This window comes from Mustelus asterias, chromosome 14 (genome assembly GCF_964213995.1).
Source record: "Mustelus asterias chromosome 14, sMusAst1.hap1.1, whole genome shotgun sequence".
Classification (NCBI taxonomy): domain Eukaryota; kingdom Metazoa; phylum Chordata; class Chondrichthyes; order Carcharhiniformes; family Triakidae; genus Mustelus; species Mustelus asterias.
In genome coordinates, this window is record NC_135814.1 from 62,142,868 (window position 1) to 62,169,537 (window position 26,670).

General features: G+C 41.7%; 1 protein-coding gene across 1 annotated transcript in view; it reads right to left on the reverse strand.

Moving 5' to 3' along the window:
• cerkl (CERK like autophagy regulator) overlaps positions 1-26,670 on the reverse strand; it is a 155,016-nt gene that overhangs the window by 16,276 nt on the left and 112,070 nt on the right. The window contains exons 5-6 of the mRNA XM_078227711.1: positions 15,252-15,394; positions 49-123 (exon numbers count right to left, since the gene is read on the reverse strand). Of these exons, the coding sequence (XP_078083837.1) occupies positions 49-123; positions 15,252-15,394 (218 nt within the window). The remainder of the gene's footprint in view (positions 1-48; positions 124-15,251; positions 15,395-26,670) is intronic.

A 26,670-nucleotide genomic window follows, 5' to 3' on the forward strand; every position in this document is an offset into this window, starting at 1 on the left:
CAATAATATCTAAAGGTTTAAAGCATAGGAAGTGCAAGAAATACATACCCATGATGATATGCATTGCTGCAGTACCGGGATGTTTAATTCCATGCACAGAAAATGCTAAGACATTAGTGGAACCTGAAAAATATAACATTTACTATGTTTTAATAACTGAAACACAAATATAAATGCTGGTCTTTTCAATTATCCTTTTCATATGGAATGAATTTTACATTTCCCCATCAGCGTATCTGAAGGCGGGAAGGGGCACATAGGATTTTGTATTTCCACAAAAATGCAGCACAGTTTGCCTACTTAAGACAAATGCATACTAAGATAGTACATTTTAGTGTTAAAAGTATAAAGCACCCAACTGCTAAAGACTCCTCTTACACGCGTTTCTTCGGTTTATGTTTTCAGCAATGTTATGATCAAATGAGGAAGACTGAACTGGCACCCCTAAATTTAGCCTCCTCAGTTTTTCACTACAAAGGTTCTTTTCATGAGGGTATACCTTTTCCAAATGAGAATGTATTTAACTATTGAGCAATAAGGAACCAATAAAACAAGGTTTTCTTGATTCACGACTTAGGCTGAGAAAATAAATAAAAATGTGATGTTACACACAGGTAATTCGGTATGTCTTCTACAACTCTCACCAATTTTTACAGATGCACCAGAGAAAGCATCCTTTCTGGATGTATCACACCTTGGTAGGGCTCCTGCTCTGACCAAGACCAAGAAACTACAAAGGGTTGTAAACGTAGCCCAGTCCATCATGCAACCTAGCCTCCCATCCATTGACTTCGTCTACACTTTCCGCTGCCTTGGAAAATGTCTTAGCATTTTCTGTGCATGGAATTAAACACCCCTGTACTGCAAACCAGCCTCCCATCCATTGACTCAGTCTACACTTCCCGCTGCCTTGGAAAAGTAGCCAGCATAATCAAGGACCCCACGCATCTCGATCATACTCTCTGCCACCTTCTTCCATCAGGAACAAGGTACAAAAGTCTAAGATCATGTACCAACCAACTCACAAACAGCTTCTTCCCTGATTTTTAAAATTCATTCGTGAAACATGGGCGTCGCTGGTTGGCCAGCATTTATTCCCCATCCCTAATTGCCCTTGAGAAGGTGGAGGTGAGCTGCCTTCTTGAATGTTTGTAGATGTGGTGCCAATCTAGCGGGCTGCTTTGTCCTGGATGGTGTCAGGCTTCTTGAGTGTTATTGAAGCTACACTCATCCAGGCAAGGGGGGAGTATTCCATCACACCCCTGACTTGTGTCTTGTAGATGGTGGATAAGCTTTGGGGAGTCAGGAGGTGAGTTACTCACCGCAGTATTCCTAGCCTCTGACCTGCTCTTGTAGCCACCGTGTTTATGTGGTGAGTCCAGTTGAGTTTTTGGTCAATGGTAACCCCAAGGATGTTGACAGTGGGGGAGTCAGTGATGGTAACACCATTGAATGTCAAGGGGCAGTGGTTACAGTGTCCCTTATTGGTGATGGTCATTGCCTGGCATTTGTGTGGGGCGATTGTTACTTGCCACCCCAAGCCTGTAAATTGTCCAGATCTTGTTGCATTTGAACATGAACTGCTTCAGTATCTGAGGAGTTGCGAATGGTGCTGAACATTGTGCAATCATCGGCGAACATCCCCACTTTTGACCTTATGATGAGTGGAGGTTATTGATGAAACAGCTGAAGATTCTAGAGCCCAGGACATACCCTGAGGGACTCCTGCAGTGATGTCCTGGAGCTCAGATGACTGACCCTCTACAACCACAACCATCTTTCTATTTACCAGGTATGACTCCAACCAACGGAGTGTTTGTCCCTTGATACCCATTGATTCCAGTTTTGCTAGGGTTCCTTGATGCCACACTTGGTCAAATGCAGACTTGATGTCAAGGGCTGTCACTCTCACCTCACCTCTGGAATTCAACTTTTTTGTCCAAGTTTGAACCAAGGCTGTAATGAGATCAGGAGTGACTCTAAGGAAACCCAAACTGGGCATCACTAAGCAGGTTATTGCTGAACAGGTGCTGCTTGATAGCACTGTTGATGACCCCTTCCATCACTTTACTGATGATCGAGAGTAGACTGATTGGGCGGTAATTGGCTGGGTTGGATTTGCCCAGCTTTTTGTGTACAGGACATACCTGGGCAATTTTCCACATTGTTGGGTAGATGCCAGTGTTGTAACTGTACTGGAAGAGCTTGGCTAGGGGAGCGGCAAGTTCTGGAGCACAAGTGTTCAGTACTATTGCCGGAATGTTATCAAGGCCTATTGCCTTTGCAGTATCCAGTGCCTCCAACTGTTTCTTGATATCACGTGGAGTGAATTGAATTGGCTGAAGACTGGCATCTGAGATGTTGGGGACCACCGGAGGAGGCTGAGATGGATCATCCACTCAGCATTTATGGCTGAAGATTGCTGCAAATGCTTCAGCCTTATCTTTTGCACTGATGTGATTGGCTCCTCCATCATTGAGGAAGGGGATATTTGTGGAGCTTCCTCCTCCAATGAGTTGTTTAATTGTCCATCACCATTCACGACTGGATGTGGCAGGACTGCAGAGCTTAGATCTGATCCCGTTAGTTGTGGGAATCCATTAGCTCTGTCTATCACTTGCTGTTTTTTTTCCATTTGGAATGCAAGTAGTCCTGTTTGGTATCTTCACCTGGTTGACACCTTATTTTTAGGTATGCCTGGTGCTGCGCCTGGTATGCCCTCCCGCACTCTCCATTGTAACCACAGCTTATTCCCACTTACCCCGATAACCTTTTAGCCCCAGGGTTGATCCCCTGGCTTGATGGTAATGATTGATTGGAGGATATGCCGGGTCATGAGGTTGCAGATTGTGCTGGAGTACAGTTCCGCTGCTGTTGATGGCCCACAGTGCCTCATGGATGCCCAGTCTCGAGTTGCTAGATCAGTTCGAAGTCTGTCCCATTTAGCACGGTGATAGTGCCACACAACACGATGGAGGTTATTCTCAATGTGAAGGCGGGACTTCATCTCCACAATAACTGTGCGGTGGTCACTCTTACCGATACTGTCATGGACAGATGCATCTGCAGCCGGCAGATTGGTCAGGATGAGGGGTCAAATATGTTATTCCCTCTTGTTGGTTCCTTCACCACCTGCTGCAGACCCAGTCTAGCAGTTGTATCCCTTTGCAGTTTTTTGTGGTCTTGATCAGAGCAGGAGCCCTATCAAACTGTGATACATCCAGAAAGGATGCTTTTTCTGGTGCATCTGTAAAAATTGGTGCCATTAGACTTTTGAATGGACCTACCTTTATATTAAATTGATTTTTCTCTATATCCTAGCTATGACTGTAACACTACATTCTGCACCCTCTCCTTTCCTTCTCCCCTATGTACACTATGAACTTTGCTTTGTCTGCATAGCACGCAAGAAATAATACTTCTCACTGGATACCAATACATGTGACAATAATAAATCAAATCAAAAGGTATCAGTAATAAGGGAGTCCAATAAAAGAATGTACTTGATTGAAATTTGGTGAAACATATAAGATACTGAGGAATCTTGATGCAGAAAGGATTTTTCCTCTTATAGAAGAATTTAGAGCTAGGGGTGACTATTTAAGAATAAGGAGTCATTCATTTAAAAGAGATGAGGAGAATTTTTTGTCTCATATGGTCGTGAGTCTTTGGAACTCTTTTCCTCAAAAGGAGGTGGAAGCAGAGTCTTTGAATATTTTTAAGGCTGAGGTAGATAGATGCTTAATAAGTAAGGGATTGAAAGGTTATCGGGGGTAAGTGGGAATGAGCTGTGGTTACAATCAGATCAGCCATAATCTTATTGGCAGAGCAGGCTTGATCGGCCAAGTGGCTTATTCCTGCTCCGAATTCATATGTTCGGATATGGTTAAGTGTCCTTTGATTGTCATTGAGGAGTGATTCTTAAATGTTGCGGCTGATTTGGATTAGCTGGTTTTGTGGATGTGGTTCGGTGTAGAAGATGTTGCAATCATTCCGAGATCTTGGTTTGCTGATAGATTTCTAGTAAAGTTGACTTCCAAACCAGGTAATATACTTGTTCCAAAAGAAAGAAAGGGGGAGAGCTCAGCTTTCAGTCTGTTTCCTTTGCTGGAAGCTTTCTTGCAATCTCTCTGTAGTGACTACAGCCTGGCCTTGAAATATTTCACATATTATGTATTTCCAAGGGGTTATGAGTAGGTCTGTCTGTGGTAGCCATTGCTTTAATATCCAGCACTTTGTTTAAGGAAGAGACACTAAAGTACAGGGATGGGTTTCTAAATTATAGGAAATGTTTCTCTTTTCACACTCCCGAGTTGATTGTTTTTTCACTTTCACCTTGGAAGATGGTCTTGCATTTTGTAATATGTGGTTTTGTTTTGTTTCAAATTTCAAAATTTCCAGTCAGTTAAAAGTTCAAAATCATATTTTCAAAATAAAGGGACATAGCCTCGTGAGCACAATTAGATGGATACAGAATACCAGTAAAAGATACTACAGGATACTTGATCTTCAAGGATCAGAAATTGAAGGTTGGCGCTGTCTTTAACAAACACCATGGATTTGATTATTAGACCGCTCGAGGGCCGGAGTACAGATGGGCAAGTGTTAAAAATAGCATTACTAGCTGACATGCTGGTTCCCCAACTCCATTCCACCTCAGGCCATTTTTGAAGAGATGAAATGGGGATTGGCAGGGCTATCTACCTGCACAGGGTGGTAGCAAATCCAAATAGTCAACTGCCACTTACGGCCAATTGAAAGAGGCTGAATAGGACTTCTAATCCATATTTCAGCCTTACAGCAGGATTTAGAAGCTGGCAAGGTAATTCACGTCCCTCACTGTTCACCATCTGAGATCAACGACTGAACACCAAATGGGATTGAAACTGGGATCTCGCCTTTCTGTCTGGTTGCATAACACAGCATATGGCTGCAAATACACACAGAGTCATTCAGGGAAACCTGGATAGTTGAAGAAAAGGTAGCTTTACCCCGGGGATATGGCGTTCTTAATCAAATACAAATAATGTTTTACAAACAAAATCAATACTTGTTATTTTGTTGTGGAGTATATAATCCACCCTGCAAAGCTTGCATCAACGTTTTGATAAACCTCCATGGTGCTCAAAGTTTGTAGAGCTAATACAGTAAAGGCCAATACTTCTAATGTCCATTAGCCTGAACAGAATTGTACCTATTTAACAAAGATGGTTTATGATTTCATTACATCAAGTGCGTGGTTGTAAAGATTTACCTCAGTTATTAGAAATAAATATGGGAGACAGTTTTTCCTTTAAAATAAAAAACGCATTACTTGAGAATGATCAGGAATAAAAATATCACTGAAAATCTCCAAGGTCTGAATTTTACGGCGGTTGTACAGGCCATGGATGCCCATTGCTTCCTTGTCCCAGCTGCAATTTCAACAGGATGGTGTCAGGTTGCTCACCTGTCTGTGGACCAATTGAGGCCCTTAAATGGCCATTACCTCATCCTGTCACTTTGAGGACTTAACCAACAATAAGGGAGGTCTATGCCAACCGTTCAGCCCAGCAACTCCATCTGTGCAGACTGGAGGCAGGCAAGTATAATGGGAAGGGCGTATCTCCTTAAAACGCCCCATTGATCACTGCTCACCCCTACACCACCCGGTTCGTTTCCTCCATCTGGCTTGTCTACCCTGGTGATACCCCCTCCCCCAATTATCTTTCCTCTGACTCTGGCTCCTCAGCATTGAGGGCTGTTGTAGTCTCAGCAGCAGCCACTAATCCCAGTGGTGCTGTTGGGTGCAGAGACCTACCAGTCATTTGATTAGTTGGCAGTTCTCAGAGTGTAACAAGGGTCATCTGGACTCGAAACGTCAGCTCTTTTCTCTTCTTACAGATGCTGCCAGACCTGCTAAGATTTTCTCTTTGGTCTCTCTTTAGCTCTCAGAGTGTGATTTGCTGCCCAGATGGGGCTGGAAGTCCCATCTTAAACAATTAATGCCCCTCCAAGTATTAAGTGCCTGCAAAGCCAAAGTGGACACGGGCTTGCCCCCACCTTTTTTGCCAGAGGAGTGGAGGTAGGAGGGCAGGATTCTAGAGTCCCGTTAAATCCAGACTCGTGTGTAAGAAAATATATTCAATAAATTTTGACAGTTCTGCTTAAAACTACCTATATTAGTGGTATTTTCATGGTAGGATTTGCTTTACATTCTCCAAATTACTTGCCTTTGAAGCCAAGTAGAAAATGTAGTAGTGTGCAGCCAACCCGCTTTCAACCTCCATCTTTGCCCAGCAAAACAACTGAAACTGAAAATTCACCGTAAAGGATGATTTCATTCATAAGCATTCATCCCATCATTCAGCACTGCCTCAAATTTGTGCTATAATGTTCTACACCATTCTGCTACCTGTTTTGGGTTAGATGCTTTCCTTCTGTGAAAATCTTCTATTCATCAAAACATTCAGCCAACTAACAGAATTGTACAAAGCTTTAGTATTACTTCATATGGCTTTAAAGAAAATGCTAATATAAACATTAAAAGATTTTCTTCATTATTCTAATCATATAACCTAGGTTTTCCCTGTGGACTTTACAATAATTAAAAATATTAACAACATAAATTCTATAATCTGGAAGATATAAGCATGAGGGCATTAAAAAAACACATGCAGATTTTATTTCGGGTGCTGTAATTTATACATTCCCAAATTTGGCTGACTGCTCCACTGGAGGAATTGGGAATTTCACAATGACTAAAAATGCTGCATGACTGATGTGATCTTTCAGCCCACAGATTTTCTGTGCCCTAATGAAATGACTCTGCAGATACTTGTCAGTATCTTAGTTCTCAGGGAATCTCCATATGCCACATATTTTGAAAAAATATTGAATGCTGGTCCTACCTGGACAGACTGCACAACTGTGTTACAGAGATTGAACAGCTTGAGCATGGGAAGAGATGGGTAGTTAATTTTCTATTCAAACCACTGTGAACAATCTCAGAACAGCAAAAATGACACTACTCAACATGGGTGCTGATAAATTAATTAATATATGCATTATAAAGAAAATCTGATTGCACCCATTTTACTAAGGAGCAAAAAGTAAGTTGATATCAAAATGGAAGAAACAATGGGGTCCCATCCGTTTTGTCCCATTTGATAGCAACTTCTCAACTCAAACCACGACAAGATTAAATTGAAGACAAAGGTTTTAACAGTTCAGGTAAAGCATGACTAATGATTGTATCAAGCAGAAATTGTTTTAAAAATTGTCCTTGGAAGTGTGAGCACTTCTGCAGAACAATTAACTTAATTAACCAGACACATGCATATTCATAAGGCTGTTAATGTCTCCCATATCCAAGCTGATAAATGTGTTGTAATGACTTACTACTCAAGCATATCTGAAATTCTTCTAAAAACTATGTTAATACTAACTGTTTAATCTTGGTTATTTCTCTTAATTATCAGTCAAAATAGAACTAAGCAACATTCTGCCCACAAAATTAATTGCTAAGTAAGCAGTTATACAATGAGCTAAAAGTGTGCAGGCTTTGAAGTTCATAATCTGAAATATATAAACTCTTGTGCTGGATTTTCATACATTGTTTCAGAAAGCATTTAATTTGGTGTCAGCCTAAAACACAATGCATCTTAATTCTTATCTCCTCGAATGTCTTTACGCCACCAGAATAACTTAGAAGGGTTATGCTCTGCAGATAAAAAAAAAGCATTCAAATTTGATCTAGTAAAATATTTATGAAAGCAAATTAAAAATTTAAGCTTTATTATTCGTACCAGTTAACATTTTGAAGCTATTATAACACAAAGCCTAAATTAAACATCTGAACCCTGTGTTCAATGCTTCATTATATACATTAAAAAGAGATAGCACTCTTGCGTTCCAGTTGATAACAAATTTACTCCTACAGATCTAAAAAAAATGTTTGGAATATTTGAGGTGGTCATTACAATCATATAAGCATTTATTGGAAATTTTACTCACAGGTGCACATCCTGATACTGCAACACTTTCAAGTGACAGGGATAGTTTTCCAGTAATTAACTTATTTTTGTTGTTTATACCAACAATATAATTAAATGTCTTGCATGCATACTGTGCTACTCTTTATCTCCCCAAAATGTCACATAAGTGAATGTCACACTTGCACTTGATTGCTTCAAATATTATACTCATAAAAAGAATCAAATCTCTATTAACTGAATAATGCGGAGTACCTGAAAAATTACTGGGAGGGAAGGAAGGATACTTGACTGGTACAATCTGCAATTGACAGTTAAGAGACCACGAAATCCCAAGTGTTACCATCTGATTTGGGGTGGAAAAATGCAGTTCAAGGAGGAAGTTCATTGCCACCTTCTCAGAGGCAATTAGGGTATGGGTAATAAATGCTGGTCTAGCCAGCAATGTCCACATCCCATGAACAAACTGATAAAAGGCAAGGTTCATACTTAATGGTTGTCTTTCAAAGGATGGATGAGAAATGACAAGCCAAGAGTGGTAGTTTTCAGGCTTTCCAGCACTCCAACAAAAGTTTTGGGATAAACGTAGGTAGGTTAGTGACATTTTCACATTAGTGGAATTTAGGACCACACTACAGAAAACCTACCAACTGGTAGATAATCCACTTGTTCATCTCTCCGAAATGTATTTGCTGTCCATAAGAGGTTTTTCTTTTATTCAGCAAATGCAAAGTCCCTAAACCAAACAGCTTCTTCCAGTCCTGCTGTGTAGAGTGCAGATAGGCCTCTGCTGAGTCTATGGATTGGAGGTAATTTTTGGTAGATCATTTGTGTACAAGTTGAACGGGGTTAGATTCAGCGCTGAACCTTGCAGAAGTCTATTGGTTTGTCTTTTCCATGTACTTTTTGCCTGTCCAAGGTGAACTCCGAACCTTTGATTGTTCCGATGCTTTTAGTCACCCAGGAGGGGAGGACCTACGACAGCTTCAGGAGACCAGTGTGCCAAACGGTGTCATAAACGGCTGTGGGGGTCAAGGAGCACAGCACCTATCTTCAAGTTTTTCTGAAAGCCGTTTTCAATGCAAGTGGTAAAGGCAAGAAGCTGTTCCCCTAAGCTGCGGTCCTTGCAGAAACCAGCTGGGCCAACACTAAGAACTTCTTCTACGATTGGGTATATACGTCGAAGGATGAGGCGTTCAAGGATTTTGTGTAGGACCAACAGGGGAGAGATTAGACCGTAGCTAGCTGCAAGTCTTTTCCAGGTGAGCAATTTTGGCTCCCTTATTTAAGGAAAGATATTATTTCATTGGAGGCAGTTCAGAGAATGATCACTAGGATGACCCTCAGTATGGAGGGATGGCTTGACTTATGAGGAAAGGTTAAACAGGTTGAGACTCTACTCATTGGAATTTAGAAGAATGAGTGGTGATCTCATTGGAACATATAATTGTTAAGGAGCCTGACAGGGTAAATGCTGAGAGGATGTTTTGCCTCATGAGGGAATCTAGGGCCAGTGAGCATAGTCTCAGAATAAAGGAGCATCAATTTAAGACTAGATGAGGTGGAATTTCTTTTCTCAGAGTTGTGAGTCTTTGGCATTCATCGCCACAGAGAGCTGTGGGGGCAGATTCATTGCATATATTTTAAGCTGAAATAGATAGATTTTGATCAAGAAGGAAATCAAGGGTTATGGGGAAAGGGCAGGAAAGTAGAAGTGAGGAATGTTGAATCAGCCATGATCCTATTGAATGGCAGAGGAGGCTTGAGGGGATGAACGGCCTACTCCTGTCCCTATTTATGGTCTTATGGGTTTTGGTATGGCAATGACTTTTGCTGTCTGCCATTTCTTTGGAATGGTATTGGAATTTATGACCATCGCGTAAAACCGGGTCAGGCAGGCAAGAGCTTGGGGTCCCAGGTGTTTCATAAATTCTGGCGTGATATTGTCATATCCTGCTGCCTTGCTACATGTGCTTCAAGCCCTGTAGGACCTTCTTTAGTTCTGCAACCTCTGCAGGCTGATATCTTCTCTGTGTTGCTGATTATGTTGTCTTAGTTCACCCTGGATATTTCCTTTGGTGTTTTTGTCCAAGGGTGCCTTGGGTTATGGCAAGCAGGTGGCTGGAGACATGGTTGGGAGTAACCGAGGGGTGGTTTTGAAGGGTGGCTTTTGAGTTGCTCCAAGGCGACGGATTAGGCTCCAGCACTTCCTGCTAGAGTGTATACGGTTTAGTTCTGCTACAGTTTTCTTCCACTTGGTGTGGCACAATTGGTGTTGGGGTGAAGAGCAGAGTTAATTTTTGTGAATTTCACAGTCAATAGCCTAAAGACTACCTATATTTTAATGTTTGCATCAGCTTAGTTGGATAGCTAAGCTAAAAGAAAGATGCAGCAAATAATGTTAAGTTTTATGATCTACTAGAGACAAAGAGAACTGCATCTTTGCTGCTTTACCTATCAAAGAACGTAGGGAAATATATATATTTACAACACAAACTGTGATAAATGACATGCTGGTATTGGCAGTGTGGTAGGAAACAAGGATACATCATAATGCATACACATAAACACAAAGTGTGGTGTATAAGGTTGGTGAGCTACAAGCAGAAATAGCAGTCTGATAATATGATGTAGAAACAGAAACATGGCTTAAAAATCGTGAGGACTGGACACTTAACATACAAGAATATAAAGCACTCAGAAAAGGCAGAAGGAAAAATGGGATCAGTTATGGTAGTAATGATTGTGGAAGACATTGTAGTATTGGAAAGAGGATTTCCTTGAGGAAGGGTTACAGTTGAGAAGCAAAAAAGATAAAATCATGCTACTTAAGGTGTTTTATAAGTGTCCAAATCATGAATGAGATAGAGGAACTGATCTACAGGGAAATCACAGAGATGCACAACTATAGAGTTGAGAAACTGGAGGACTTTAATTAGCCAAATATTGATTGAGACAATGTTAGTATAAAGGGTAAGGAGGGGGAGGAATTGATTAGAATGAATTCAGCCCAACTAGAAAGAAGGTATTTCTGAATGTGACAGTGGGAAACAAGTTGGACCAAGGACAGGATTTTATGGGGAAGAAGCGTCTCCTGGAAAGCCTGGCCTGCAGCGATAATACGCTAGTTACAGACTAAACAAATTCAGGGTTCTGGGCAGGAAGTCCCCCCCTAGAGAGCTGCTGGCCAATCTGATTGCCCAGCAGCTCGAGCAATCCTGGCAGGGTCAGAGCCCTGGTGGACACTGCCAGATCTGTAAGGAGGTGCAGGGAGAAGAGTGATAGCTATCGGAGAGAAGTATGTCCTGGCAGTGGAGGCAGATTAAAGTCCTCAATTGTCAATTAATTGGATAGTTAAGGGTCTCAATAGGCCAAAAGGTGGGCAGTCTACTGGGCCACTTACTCATCCTCATATTATGGGAAATAGGTTGGGGAGGAGTGGAAAGATGGTGGGCACCCAACATATTTTACATGCTCCCCTGACTAAAACACACCAGGCTGAGGGCCATAAAATCCAACCCTAGGTTTCTATGAGAAACATCTGGATAAGATCATTGCAGCATAAGGTTTAAATTAGTAATAAAGAGAAGGAACAATCTAATATAAAACTTATAAATTGGTGGAGGACTAATATGATGAAAAGAGATGATCTCCAGGTGCATCACAACTGCAGGGCATAGCAAGCAGTGCTGTGAGGTATGAAATGTTCCACGAGAGCACAAATCTCTGTGACAACCTGTCTGGAGAGTTGCAGTCTCCTTCGGCACTGACTCTCCAACACTACAGGTAGCTCTGTTTTTGGAAACGGATCCACTGCTGAGACTGTAGCCTCCATTGCCTTCCTTCTCCCACATCACTCCTGAGGCCTCGGGCTCTGTCTCTTCTGCAGAGGATGTTGTTCCTTATCTCCACTAGACCTAAAATCCAAGTTCCCATTACCAGCAGCTACCCTCCTTGCATTCAGCTGAAATTAATGTCTGAAAACCTTACTCCCACCTTTACCCATGTCCCTTTGATGAGGATGACAACACTGCAATTTCCAAGTCTGTTTTGGACCACTCTCCCCACAAGCTGTGCACATCCAATGGCACCTTTGTGTCAATGGTTGACTATGTCTCTTAGTTATGCTTCCCTTTTACCACCTCCACGCACTGTATGATTCTATGATTCTATGCACCTGGTATGGTCCTGACCCAAATACAACCTATGAACCCCCACCAAGGTCCCAAATTGGTGCACTACGACCTCTCAGCGAGCTTGTTAACAAGCTTAAAATTAGTGTTACTGTCGAATTGGGCAGGTTTCTAGAACCAGCCTTTGGCCAGCTCACCAGTAGCAGGAATTACAGCAGGAAACTGGCACACTGGCCTGCAATGCCATTCTCAGCGCTTTCCTGCCTTTGTTCTTGCACTCAGCAGGATCTAAAAATCTCACCATTAATTTCTCCAAACAACTTTCTGATGACTCCCAGTCCAGTCACTGCCATTTAATAGATATGAAGCAAAATGAATTTAAGATTAACAAGTACATCTTTCTTGAAATAGAGCTTTTTGATATATTGGAGATCATGTCAGGTTTTTCTCCAGACATAAATGTAACAGATACAATTCTTATACTTCAATTACTTTGACATCAAATGTAGAGAAGGAACTAATTTACATTCCCAACCACTTGCACCGTCCTCAGTCATCATCGACAGCTGTCTACATTTGGTAAATAGTGTTCACAATTTGCCATTGCCACGGGCATCAAATTATAAGATCATGCTTAAAATGAATTTTGACAGTTCAAGCAGTTTGAATCAACTGTTCTCACCCCTTTGGGTCAGGAGAACCAACATCAGGGGCCTGGTTTTCCATTGGAGGTAGGAATCAGGTTCAAGTCCAGGTCTCAGACCTGCTCTTGATGCCAGCCTGCAGTAAAGCATAATTTTTACAGGTTCGGAGTTTTAATCATCCAGTTTGCAGCTGGAGGCGGTGTGGGGGGGGGGAATGGAGGCTGGACATCAGGGAAGTGGACCACGACGTGGTCTGAAGTGGCACCTATTGCTGTGGCTGTTGTCTGTCTGTGGACTTAAAAAGTAAGCAGATCTTCATCTTTCAAGTGGTCAGGGCTATTGGAGAGCTGGGTTATGGGGTAGGGCAGGGAAAGATGGTTTTTTGAAATTTCATTGCTGCTCAGGACGTTGTGATCCAAACTTTCATTTTTTGGTATCAAACTTACAATGCTGCTACCTCTGTTCACATCAGGTTGCAACTAACTGGTCAGCTTCAAAGCCACCCGCCCCCACGAAAATCTCAGCAAGTCAAAAGGCAGGCACTTAACGAGGTCCCCAATGATTTCAACATGGCCAATTAACGAGGCAGGCAACTTCACTTCCCCACCACCTACCCTGCCCTATCCTCAGGAAAGTCATCAGAGTCGGGAAATGAAATGGCAGACTGGCATGCAGGCTACTTTTTATTTTGCTGTCCCACCTCCATTCTGTTTCAATTTTCAAAATAGTTCTCAGCTATGACAATTTAAGTTATTTTTTTCTCCCTTCAAGACTGGATTAATCACCAATCCATCAGCTTTTCCGATTAGTATCAAATTAGACATTTAGGAGGTGTGAAAATATAATCATTTGAAGTGATTTAGGATTGGCTGTTTTTTGGCTCCTGCCACTGTCAAATTTATATTCAGATTAATTTAACTTGAAGAAAATTACTGGCAGCCACCATTTTGAATCAAGGTATTTAAACACAAAATAATCATGTAGAAAGTATTCTTATTATCTCATTAGACTTTTTTCCCTATATTATCTAACCTGTGTAGATTACGCTAAAAACTCCAGTTCCAGCTAATAATAGTTTGCCAGAACTGTCCATGTTGTGCATTAACATTTTGTTGTAGCAGGGCCATGTCTTCTCAGATCACTTCCTATAATTGAGTATTATTTTTATGATAGTAATTTGGCTGAGGGGTAATGGGAAAGTGGAAACGGTGAAAGGATATCTTACAGAAAATATCCCTACTTAAAGCAACTTCACAGTATTGAATTCCACAATGATTACAATATTTTGTCACTACGGAAATGAATTAAGAGGCCAGTCTAATAGATTTGAAAAAAATGTTTGTTAGAAAACTAATACATGCTTTAGAGCAAAATCATATTGTAATGTTTAATGAGTTCATGTTTACAGATCTGTACTTAAAGATTTAATATGTGTGGTTCTTTGCAATTACATATTAAACTTGGATAATTTGCTTGTACTGGAGTTTTCAGTGTAATCTATACACAATAATGATCTGCCAATTGCATTGAACATTTGATGCATATCTAAAACCAACAATTTCGGTGATTTATTCTTCGGATTGGCAATCAGTGCCAGATTGACACTCTGTACCCACTTCCCTGCACTGAATTTCTTCAGTGCCCGTCTCACCTTACTGACTTGGGCAGGATGAGATCCAGGCAGCACAGTGCGTCCCTGGGTCCAGAGTTGGAGTCCAAAAGAATCGCAGCAAAGGATGACACACCTAAAGCAAGTAGATGGGATTCAGGGGGTGTTGTCGGGCATTTTGGGGGCAGGGTGGTGTAAGGCATTGGATGGTCATGGCGGATGGTTGGGGTTGGATTGTGGGGATGGGGGTGTCTACACCCTTGGGAGGTCAGGAGTGTGGGGGTGTCCCATGCAGGGATTGGTCTGGGTATTTAAAATAGTCATGCTGAAGTTAGAAGTGATTTTATTTTTTCTAATGTTTTCAGAGTAACTATTAGCGTAACACTGCAGAACCATCTTTAGCAATTTAAATTGCTTTATTAATGGTTCCCTGCAAATTGCAATTGTCCAGGGGAATTTATCGCTTCTGGGCAATTACCACATAAAGCCTTACCTGGGAACTTCCAAGATGGATTCCCCAGTGCATCTTTGAGGTACCCCCAAATCCAACACTGGGGATCCAGGAAGTTATAGGCCCTAATGTTCATTGGACATATATTTAAAGATCAGGCAAGATGATATAAAACAAAAACAAAAGGCTCATGAGATATACTTTTCTCATTTAATAAAAATAAAACTTTCTACTTAATTATTTTGGATTGAAATACCTGTTTTGTATAGACACACATACATGTATGAACACAACAAATATTCATATATACATACACGTATAGGTCATATATATATATATATATATATATAAATGCTGCTGCTTGACTTAAATTATGAAGGGGTGATAAACAGAATAAGGACAGATGCAGAACCAAATGAGTCAGCATTTTTCTAAGCCCACCTGCCGGTATTATGCCGAGAGGAAGTGGTGCTCTGACAGGCGTGAAGTTGGAATCGATGTCCCTCCCGGAATCAGTTTGGGCTCGGACGAGTAAGCCATGGGCCACTTCACTTGCAGTCCCATCACCACCCACACACACTACTCTGTAAAGTAACAAAAAGAACATTATAAGAAATTACAGTCGAGGAAACCATGTATATCATTTGGACAAGTAAGGCTATAACCATGCTCTAATTGGGAAAGTGATAGTGAACATGGTCTATTTAAGACCATTTTAAATTAGACCGTATCATCTCTCTTTCTGATACTTGCAGAGATTTGTCTTATTGATGTAATAATATTAATTTCTCATTGAACATTTAGCTCGAGTTATCGCTACACATGAATATAATGCTATAACAAACTATATTTATCAAAAATTGTTTGCATATTATTACACTTCTGTTTATGCTGCAAGATCTCTTAGAGGTAGAGTTTTAAATGAATATCAAAATATGTTAATTAGATTTGCTAACATTATTATTTTTGCCTAATTTGTACCACATATAGCATAGGAATGTTGTAAATTAGGAGCCAGAGCTTAAAGCATCCAGGACACAATAGAAACTCTCAAAAACTAATGGAAACAAATAGAGCTCCCATGTTATTGATTGATAGTCAGTCTCAACCTCTGAGGAGGGGTGAGGCCACCGCCTCACATAATTCCAATTTCAATACTCTCTGAATAGTGCTCTTATGAAGGGCACAGCTGTAAAAGGTTATCAGGAGAACCTGATACTGGTCTAGACAGCAGTAAGAACAGATCACAATATACAAGTCAAACTACTGAAGCAGCAATGGATCCATAACTTAGGGTTGTACCTAAGCACTACCAGAACAGTTCTGAAGTGCTGAAGACTTGCAATAGGCTCAACAAGGTGACAATTGTAGGAAGAGATTTTCCAGAAGAAGGAACAGACGTATCAGGTCACTACTTTACTCTACGCAGGAGGGGGCATAGCAGACAATTATATTGCAAGTCAGGGCATCAATTAGGCTCCAAGCTCATACGAGGAAATCTTCCAGGCATCTGATTCGTACTTCAGTGTTTGAAGGAATTTAATAATTGAGTGAGCAAACTTTAATAAGAGGAGGCAAAAACTAGGTGAATCCACGAACTCATTTATAAATGACCTGTACAGACTCACTGAGAATTGTGACTATGGGATCCTCAGAGATGAATTAATACATGAGCATATTGTGGTTGAAGTCTTAAATGAAATCTGATCCATTTTTTTGAAAATGAGGGACGATTTAACTCTCACAAAGATAGTACAATTTGCCGAGTGGCCGAGCTTAGGAAGCTAAACAGAATAGTTGTGCAAGTGAGAAAAAAAAGTGAAGCAATTCAATGTGCCAGGCAAAAAAGAAAAATGCAATGAAGCAGAAGTCCACAAAATTGGAAAAAAGTGCATCAACTGCCATCTTGAGATGCTCACAGTATGGCAGGAAAATCCTACATGAACAGGAAGAATGCTCAGCATGGGGAGCACAGTGTCACAACTGTGGGAAGTTAGGACATTTTAAAATTGTCTGCAGATCCAAAGTTCCAATAGCTCATAGGCAGGTTTACAGAATTATAAAGGTTCCTGGGATTGTCAACCAAGTAGGAATGTGAAATACAAAAACAAGATCAAGTCAAAAAAAAATCAAGAAATGGAACAACCATATAAAAACAAATAACCTTTGAAGGAGAGGTTAATGAAAAGAAACTAATTTGGAGCATTAAATTAGAGGTTGATGGTCAATCCACAGAATTCAAGCTGGCAAAGGTGTTTCAGTGTTACCTGACTAAGTCAAATAGCTTAAAATATTACATTGCAACAATGCTCTATCCAGTTGCAAGGTCCAGTAGAAACTGCACTAAAAATAATAGAACAACACTTAGCAAGATTAAGATACAAAGATAAAGGAATTGTTGAACCCCTGTATGCAATCAAGAACCAGAAATAACCTTTACTGAGCAGAAAAACATTTTTTTTAGCTGAGGCTCGTTTACAAAGTTGATGAAAATACTGACAAGCAATCTGGGGAGTGTGAAATGAGTTCAACAGAAAGAAGGAATTGTAAGAGAAAGAGCTCCACAGCCAAGATCTTATAAAATTGAGTTGGACAATGGAAATATCTGAAGGAACCAGAAAGAAATAGAAATTCTATAACCACCCAGGTGGAAACACTCCGATCAAACAACAAGAGATTGTAGTCCATCCCCAACCTCAAAATGAAATCAGGACCAGGTCAAGTGCCACAGACATTAACCCTGTGAAATCTGAGGGTGCAATTTTCCCGTCCCACCCGTCACGGGAACCGTAGCAAGTGGGGGCGGACCATGCAAAGGGCTGTTGACCTCAGGCGAGAATTTCCGGACTTGGGGCGAGCACAGCCAGAAAATCTCGCCCTGAGACTTTGTGGGGAGATGTAGGAAGATGTATATAGTTGGGAATAAATACTTGAGGATAGATATAGAGTTAATATCAGCAGCAGCTGATAATGATGTAACTAATGATGTAACTATGATGCAATGTCACTGTTGTAGGTAAATAATACCTCTGAGACTAGTCGTGAGTCAAAGTACAGTGGTTTATTTTCACAATTGTGGGAGAAGTCCGATCCCGAACGTGGTCTCCAGACTTCTCACCGAACACAGGTCAAGAGCAAACATTTATACATATATTTTCACCCCTGGTCACGTCCGCATCTTCCCACGATTATTGCCGCCTCGGCAGTTCCGTCTTTCCCATGTAACCGTGGCCATCTCAAGGCTGCGAATATCTGTTTTGTCGCCACCTGTGCGTTGTTTATCCATTACACAAGATCATAAGTTTGCATAAACAGGTTAACTAAAATATAGGAGCCTATATAGCAATTTATCTTGATAAGGATGAATGGTATATAATGAATATATATGAATCTATTATTATACGATCACAGAAGGCATACATGTAAGTTCCATCATGTTGAGTACGTAATATAAAAGAACAGAAAATGGAATCTGCGTAGCTGATTCTGCTTAGCTTATACTAGCTGGGAAAATCATACGGTTGTATACAGCAGCAACGACAGCTATCTCTCTTATCTGGTTTGGATACATGAAAACAAGTTCTACAGACACGAAAATGAGCTCTACAGTGCTTCTCACAAATCTCTAAGTATTACAGAGTTCGGGTCTCAATGCTTAAGTGTTACAAAGTTCATTAACCCATTCCCGTCTTCATTTCCCCCCTTTTGGTCGGGCCAGGTCCAAACATGCCCCCTCTGCCTGTACACTTGCACCCGGCATAATCCGCGCTGTTACTGTTTTACAGCAGGTGTTCAATAATGCCATACAAGCACAGCAAGCAATTACAATTAATACAATCAATCCATGCATCAGGTATGCACCCCATGACCCGAACCAGTGCCCCAGCCATCCCAGAGAGTTATAATTATGATATTGTTTCCCCTCATCCTGTATTGTTTTCGCCACGTGTTTAATATGATCTGCTAAGCGAGTTATATTCTCCGAAGCATCTGGAATATAAGTACAGCATTCGGAGCCAACTATAGCACATGTTCCTCCTTGGGAGGCGAGCACACAATTGAGTGCCAATCGGTTCTGTAACGCCACAGTCCGAATAGCTACAACCTCTGCTGATATTTCAGAGACGGCCGTGCTCACCTCCTCGAACCCATCCTTAGTCTCATTTGCAATTCTCTCTAGGGTCGAGGCCATCCGTATAAGTTCATGTGCTGCCTTTGCCGTCCCGTCAAGCGGGTAGGCTACCATGAAGAACCGTTCTGTCTCACTAATGGGTTGCTTAGCCCTAAGCAGGTGTATCACGGGGTGGTCCCGTAAGTCAGTGTAATGGTGAATATATGGCACCACATATGCCAAATAACACAATCCTGCTCAATTCCAGGGAAGCCACGGATAGGCATTGTTTCCACAGACAAAATAGGTACAATTATATGCAGTCATCCCGCTTACATAAGCGGAGGGGAAGCTAACCGGGACGGTGGCTGTGGGGCACTGGATTGTGACCTGTTGTACCATGGCCCAAGCGTCATTAGTGATATCAATCTGCTGTATACAGTAGCTATTGCCAACAGGTATGATTCCATTTCTTACCAGGCAGATAGATCTCCTCTGTTGATTTTTCACAACGAAGTAGGGTGGGGAATCTGATCTGTCGTAGCTGGGTTGGTAATATCTCTTAAAGGTCGATAGAGTGCCCCCTCCGTCCCCTAGCCCTAAAACAACATCACTGCTGCTGATATTAAACGTACCCTGCATGGTGGTACCCGATGGGGTTTTAAATGTCAGTTTCCTTGTCCCTTCCTGGGTTCCATTTTGATTTAAAATCCATTCTATCATTTCCGGAGCTGATAAAGGGATAGGGAATAAAGGATTTCCTCCCTTTCCTCCGTGCGTGGGAATGTGTGAACAGACCCAGCACTTGCTCAGATTCGATTGTGATGCATACAGATAAGACATATACACAAACTTGTTCATACAATAGACAGAGTCATCATTACAGAGATGATCACTGTGCTTTATCCCTAAATCCTCATAATTCCATCTATACTTTCCCGCTATGGCTAACAGGGCCAGGGTCGTGAGATGCAGCAAGAGAAGCATCCTATCACTTAATAATAACCCGCGCGACCATTATACAATGGTTCAAAGGCTATACTGTCCACGCGCAACTTCCCGCGAACCCGTTCAGTTTGCTTGGAGGTCAGTCGTTGTCTGTTTATATCTGCAATTGAAGTATATCACATATTTTTCCAATTAGTTCCAGCATATTCTTTCAACTGAGTCTAATGTTTCCATATACCTTTCCCTCTTATGTCTATACAGGCACAGGTGCCTCCACTAATTATAACTTCATGTGGCCCATTCCATTTTGCTGCAAACCCTGGTTTGTCAGGTAGTGGTTTCACTAGGTGTTCCCACTGTTGGGACGTCAGGGAGCATTTCTCTCTCCGCATTTCTTATTTCCTGATTGTCTTTTACCAATTTGCGCATCCCTTTTAGTTGGGTGCTTAGTTCTAAAACATATCTCCTGATTTTATCTTTTAGTGGACCTGCATCGGTCCCACCTGTTATGATGCTTTCTGGTAATTGCATCACCCGTACTGTCATTAGTTCATAAGGGGTTAATCCGGTTGTCCGGTTTGTGGTAGCCCTTAATCTCATTAGTATGGTGGGCAATACTTCTGTCCACATTTTTCCCGATGTTTGTATGGCTTTAGCTAGTGCATTATACATTTAATTACATATCCCCCTTCCATAGAAAGCTTAGTGTGAATCAAATAACACTTTGCACTGGCTGCAGCTGGACATCCATTCATTTGTATGTAATCCTATCAAAAGACATCGCTTTCCCCATTAAAATCACATGCCATACAGCTCTGATCTTTATATGATGTACTCTTACATTATATCTAATTTGATCACTTGTTTGTGTGCAAGTATTACAGTACTTCACAAAGTACCTACAAAGAAGTGCATTCAAATGCCTAGCACCAACATTTAGCTTGGAAATAAATAGCCTTTTCTCCTACAGAATTATGTTTTTATCAATACACAATATATTATATAAAATTGGTTAAGGCTTTTCAGGATTTGATTTTATTCTTGGATCTATGTGGCAGTGCTGATACTGTATAATAATCGAGCGGCAGTTGTATCATGCCACTTTACACATCATAACTGTGATATCCAAACCCTTTTAATTTAAGCCGTTTCCATTGTTAAACTGAGCTCCAGATCAAAAGCCCCCGCACTCTAGGAAAATAACAGGTGCCAAATCAAAATTAAAGTAGGTACAATACATACTAGTTAATTGATTAGAAACGTTTTGATTTGATTCCTAGCTGGCTAGGTTTTAAGCTTTGCAGTGTTTTTATATTTGGAAAACCTTGAACAATAGATGGCAGCAGCTGATAATGATGTAACTAATGATGTAACTATGATGCAATGTCACTGTTGTAGGTAAATAATACCTCTGAGACTAGTCGTGAGTCAAAGTACAGTGGTTTATTTTCACAATTGTGGGAGAAGTCCGATCCCGAACGTGGTCTCCAGACTTCTCACCGAATACAGGTCAAGAGCAAACATTTATACATATATTTTCACCCCTGGTCACGTCCGCATCTTCCCACGATTATTGCTGCCTCGGCAATTCCGTCTTTCCCGTGTCACTGTGGCCATCTCAAGGCTGCGAATATCTGTTTTGTCACCACCTGTGCGTTGTTTATTCATTACACAAGATCATAAGTTTGCATAAACAGGTTAACTAAAATACAGGAGCCTATATAGCAATTTATCTTGATAAGGATGAATGGTATATAATGAATATATATGAATCTATTATTATATGATCACAGAAGGCATACATGTAAGTTCCACCATGTTGAGTACATAATATAAAAGAACAGAAAATGGAATCTGCGTAGCTGATTCTGCTTCGCTTATACTAGCTGGGAAAATCATATGGTTGTATACAGCAGCAAGGACCGCTCTCTCTCTTATCTGGTTTGGATACACGAAAACAAGTTCAACAGACACGAAAACAATGAGCTCTACAGTGCTTCTCACAAATCTCTAAGTATTACAGAGTTCGGGTCTCAATGCTTAAGTGTTACAAAGTTCATTAACCCATTCCCGTCTTCAGTCACATAACTAAGAGACTGAGATCTAGTGCAAAGTAGAAATACAGCCTCTTGTAGAGTACTGATATGTAAATAGATGTGTAAATAAACAAGAAACGTTTTTTATAAATAACAGTTTTTCGTAGCATTCTTAGGATTGTTCCACTGGAGCAAGCTGAGAGGGAGTGATTGGAGGCAGCAGTGCTGGTGAGAGATTAATTGAATTGTTTATTTATTTAATTAGTCAGCTAGTGTGTGTGTTTTTTTTGCCTTTACTTTTGCAGTTGTATTTTAAGTTTAAAGTGAAAACTGGAAGTGGGCTGCTAAGGAGTCTGGGAAGGGTTTTTATTTTAACTTTAAAAGTCAGTTACCTGGGAGGTTACCCCTCATTGTTCCACTGGAGCAAGCTGAGAGGGACTGATTGGAGGCAGCAGTGCTGGTGAGAGATTAATTGAATTGTTTATTTATTTAATTAGTCAGCTAGTGTGTGTTTTTTTTTGGCCTTTACTTTTGCAGTTGTATTTTAAGTTTAAAGTGAAAACTGGAAGTGGGCTGCTAAGGAGTCTGGGAAGGGTTTTTGTTTTAACTTTAAAAGTCAGTTACCTGGGAGGTTACCCCTCATTGTTCCACTGGAGCAAGCTGAGAGGGACTGATTGGAGGCAGCAGTGCTGGTGAGAGATTAATTGAATTGTTTATTTATTTAATTAGTCAGCTAGTGTGTGTTTTTTTTTGGCCTTTACTTTTGCAGTTGTATTTTAAGTTTAAAGTGAAAACTGGAAGTGGGCTGCTAAGGAGTCTGGGAAGGGTTTTTATTTTAACTTTAAAAGTCAGTTACCTGGGAGGTTACCCCTCATTGTTCCACTGGAGCAAGCTGAGAGGGACTGATTGGAGGCAGCAGTGCTGGTGAGAGATTAATTGAATTGTTTATTTATTTAATTAGTCAGCTAGTGTGTGTTTTTTTTTGGCCTTTACTTTTGCAGTTGTATTTTAAGTTTAAAGTGAAAACTGGAAGTGGGCTGCTAAGGAGTCTGGGAAGGGTTTTTGTTTTAACTTTAAAAGTCAGTTACCTGGGAGGTTACCCCTCATTGTTCCACTGGAGCAAGCTGAGAGGGACTGATTGGAGGCAGCAGTGCTGGTGAGAGATTAATTGAATTGTTTATTTATTTAATTAGTCAGCTAGTGTGTGTTTTTTTTTGGCCTTTACTTTTGCAGTTGTATTTTAAGTTTAAAGTGAAAACTGGAAGTGGGCTGCTAAGGAGTCTGGGAAGGGTTTTTATTTTAACTTTAAAAGTCAGTTACCTGGGAGGTTACCCCTCATTGTTCCACTGGAGCAAGCTGAGAGGGACTGATTGGAGGCAGCAGTGCTGGTGAGAGATTAATTGAATTGTTTATTTATTTAATTAGTCAGCTAGTGTGTGTTTTTTTTTGGCCTTTACTTTTGCAGTTGTATTTTAAGTTTAAAGTGAAAACTGGAAGTGGGCTGCTAAGGAGTCTGGGAAGGGTTTTTGTTTTAACTTTAAAAGTCAGTTACCTGGGAGGTTACCCCTCATTGTTCCACTGGAGCAAGCTGAGAGGGAGTGATTGGAGGCAGCAGTGCTGGTGAGAGATTAATTGAATTGTTTATTTATTTAATTAGTCAGCTAGTGTGTGTTTTTTTTTGGCCTTTACTTTTGCAGTTGTATTTTAAGTTTAAAGTGAAAACTGGAAGTGGGCTGCTAAGGAGTCTGGGAAGGGTTTTTGTTTTAACTTTAAAAGTCAGTTACCTGGGAGGTTACCCCTCATTGTTCCACTGGAGCAAGCTGAGAGGGACTGATTGGAGGCAGCAGTGCTGGTGAGAGATTAATTGAATTGTTTATTTATTTAATTAGTCAGCTAGTGTGTGTTTTTTTTTGGCCTTTACTTTTGCAGTTGTATTTTAAGTTTAAAGTGAAAACTGGAAGTGGGCTGCTAAGGAGTCTGGGAAGGGTTTTTTAAGCGCGTGAAGTATAAAAGGTAGGCTGCAGTATACAGCGGGCAGCGTCGGGAGCGGGCAGCGTAGTGAGTGGGAAGCAGAGTGTGAGCTATAAGGCTTTGGCTCACAGGGCTTCGGCAGAAAGGGCGAGGCAGGGGTGAGTTTAATTCATTCTTGCTGTTTCTACCTGGTACTGGCAAGGTATCTAGAGGGGATGGGTGTGCAGGCAGTGCTATGTTCCTTTTGCACTATGTTTGAGGTGAGGGACGACGACAGAGTCCCTGCTGATTACATATGTGGAAAGTGCACCCATCTGCAGCTCCTCCAAAACCGTGTTAGGGAACTGGAGCTGGAGTTGGATGAACTTAGGATCATTAGGGACGCAGAGGTGGCCATAGACAGAAGCTTTAGGGATACAGTTACTCCGAGGAATGAAAACAGATGGGTGACGGTGAGAGGGGCTGGGAGGAAGCAGTCCGTGCAGGGATCTCCGGTGGTCGTTCCCCTTAGCAACAAGTATTCCGCTTTGGATACGGTTGAGGGGGATGACATACCAGTGGTGAGCCGCAGTGAGAGGATCTCCAGCACTGTGTCCGTCTCTGTGGCTCGGGAGGGTAAGCTAGTGTGTGGCTCGGGAGGGCAATAGTAATTGGGGACTCGTTAGTTAGAGGGATAGATAGGAGGTTCTGTGGCAGCAAAAGAGACTCACGGATGGTATGTTGCCTACCGGATGCCAAGGTCCGTGACGTCTCAATCCGTGTTTTCCGGATTCTGAAGGGGGAGGGGAAACAGTCACAAGTCGTGGTACACATTGGTACCAATGACATAGGTAAGAGAAGGGACGGGGATTTAAAGCAGGAATTTCTGGAGCTGGGCTGGAAGCTGAGAGCCAAGACGAAACATGTGGTCATCTCTGGTACGTTGCTGGTGCCACGTGATAGCCAGTTGAGGAACAGGGAGAGAGTGTAGTTAAACATGTGGTTGCAGGGATGGTGTAGGAGGGAGGGTTTCAGATACGTGGATAATTGGAACACATTCTGGGGAAGGTGGGACCTGTACAAACAGGACGGGGTGCACCTGAACCAGAGGGGCACCAATATCCTAGGAGGGAAATTTGTTACGGCTCTTCAGGGGGGTTTAAACTAATTTGTCTGGGGAGTGGGAAAAGGAATTGTAGTCCAGAAGTCAGTGAGGGTGGTGAGGTACTGGGGAAGGTATCAGGGTCAAGGGTGGGTACCGGTAGACAGGAAGGTGGGTTGAAGTGTGTCTACTTCAATGCAAGGAGCATCCGGAACAAGGTAGATGAACTTGGGGCGTGGATTGGTACTTGGGACTACAATGTTGTGGCCATTACGGAGACGTGGGTAGAACAAAGACAGGAATGGTTGTTGGACGTTCCGGGGTATAGATGTTTCACTAAGTGTAGGGAAGCTGGTAAAAGAGGTGGAGGAGTGGCATTGTTCATCAAGGATAGTTTAACGGCTGCGGAAAGGCACTTCGAGGGGGATCTGCACACTGAGGTAATATGGGCTGAGGTTAGAAATAGGAAAGGAGTGGTCACGTTGTTAGGAGTTTACTATAGGCCCCCAAGTAGTAATAGAGATGTGGAGGAAGAAATTGCTAAGCAGATTATGGATATGTGTAGGGGTCACAGGGCAGTTGTCATGGGAGACTTTAACTTTCCAAATATTGATTGGAACCTTTGTAGGTCAAATAGTTCGGATGGGGCAGTTTTTGTGCAGTGTGTGCAGGAGGGTTTCCTGACACAATATGTGGATAGGCCGACAAGAGGTGAGGCCACATTGGATTTTGTACTGGGAAATGAACCGGGCCAAGTGTTAGATTTGGTTGTGGGGGAGCACTTTGGAGATAGTGACCACAATTCGGTGTCTTTTGTTATTGCAATGGAGAGGGATAGGGCCGTACGGCAGGGCAAGGTTTAAAATTGGGGGAGAGGTAATTATGATGCGATTAGGCAAGAATTAGGGGGCATAAGTTGGGAACAGAAACTGTCAGGGAAAGGAAATAATGAAAAGTGGAACTTTTTCAAGGAACAAATACTGGATGTCCTTGATAGGTATGTCCCTGTCAGGCAGGGAGGAAATGGCCGAGTGAGGGAACCATGGTTCACGAACGAGGTGGAATGTCTTGTGAAAAGGAAGAGGGAAGCTTATGTAGGGATGAGGAAACAAGGTTCAGATGGCTCGATTGAGGGTTACAAGTTAGCAAGGAATGATCTGAAAAAGGGGCTTAGGAGAGCTAGGAGGGGACACGAGAAGTCCTTGGCGGGTCGGATCAAGGAAAACCCCAAGGCTCTTTACTCTTATGTGAGGAATAAAAGAATGACCAGGGTGAGGTTAGGGCCGGTCAAGGACAGTAGTGGGAACTTGTGTATGGAGTCAGTAGAGATAGGCGAGGTGATGAATGAATACTTTTCTTCAGTGTTCACCAAGGAGAGGGGCCATGTTTTTGAGGAAGAGAAGGTGTTACAGGCTAATAGGCCAGAGGAAATAGATGTTCGGAGGGAGGATGTCCTGGCAGTTTTGAATAAACTGAAGGTCGATAAGTCCCCTGGGCCTGATGAAATGTATCCTAGGATTCTTTGGGAGGCAAGGGATGAGATTGCAGAGCCTTTGGCTTTGATCTTTGGGTCCTCGTTGTCCACGGGGATGGTGCCAGAGGACTGGAGAATGGCGAATGTTGTTCCTCTGTTTAAGAAAGGGAATAGAAATGACCCTGGTAATTATAGACCGGTTCGTCTTACTTCGGTGGTTGGTAAATTGATGGAAAAGG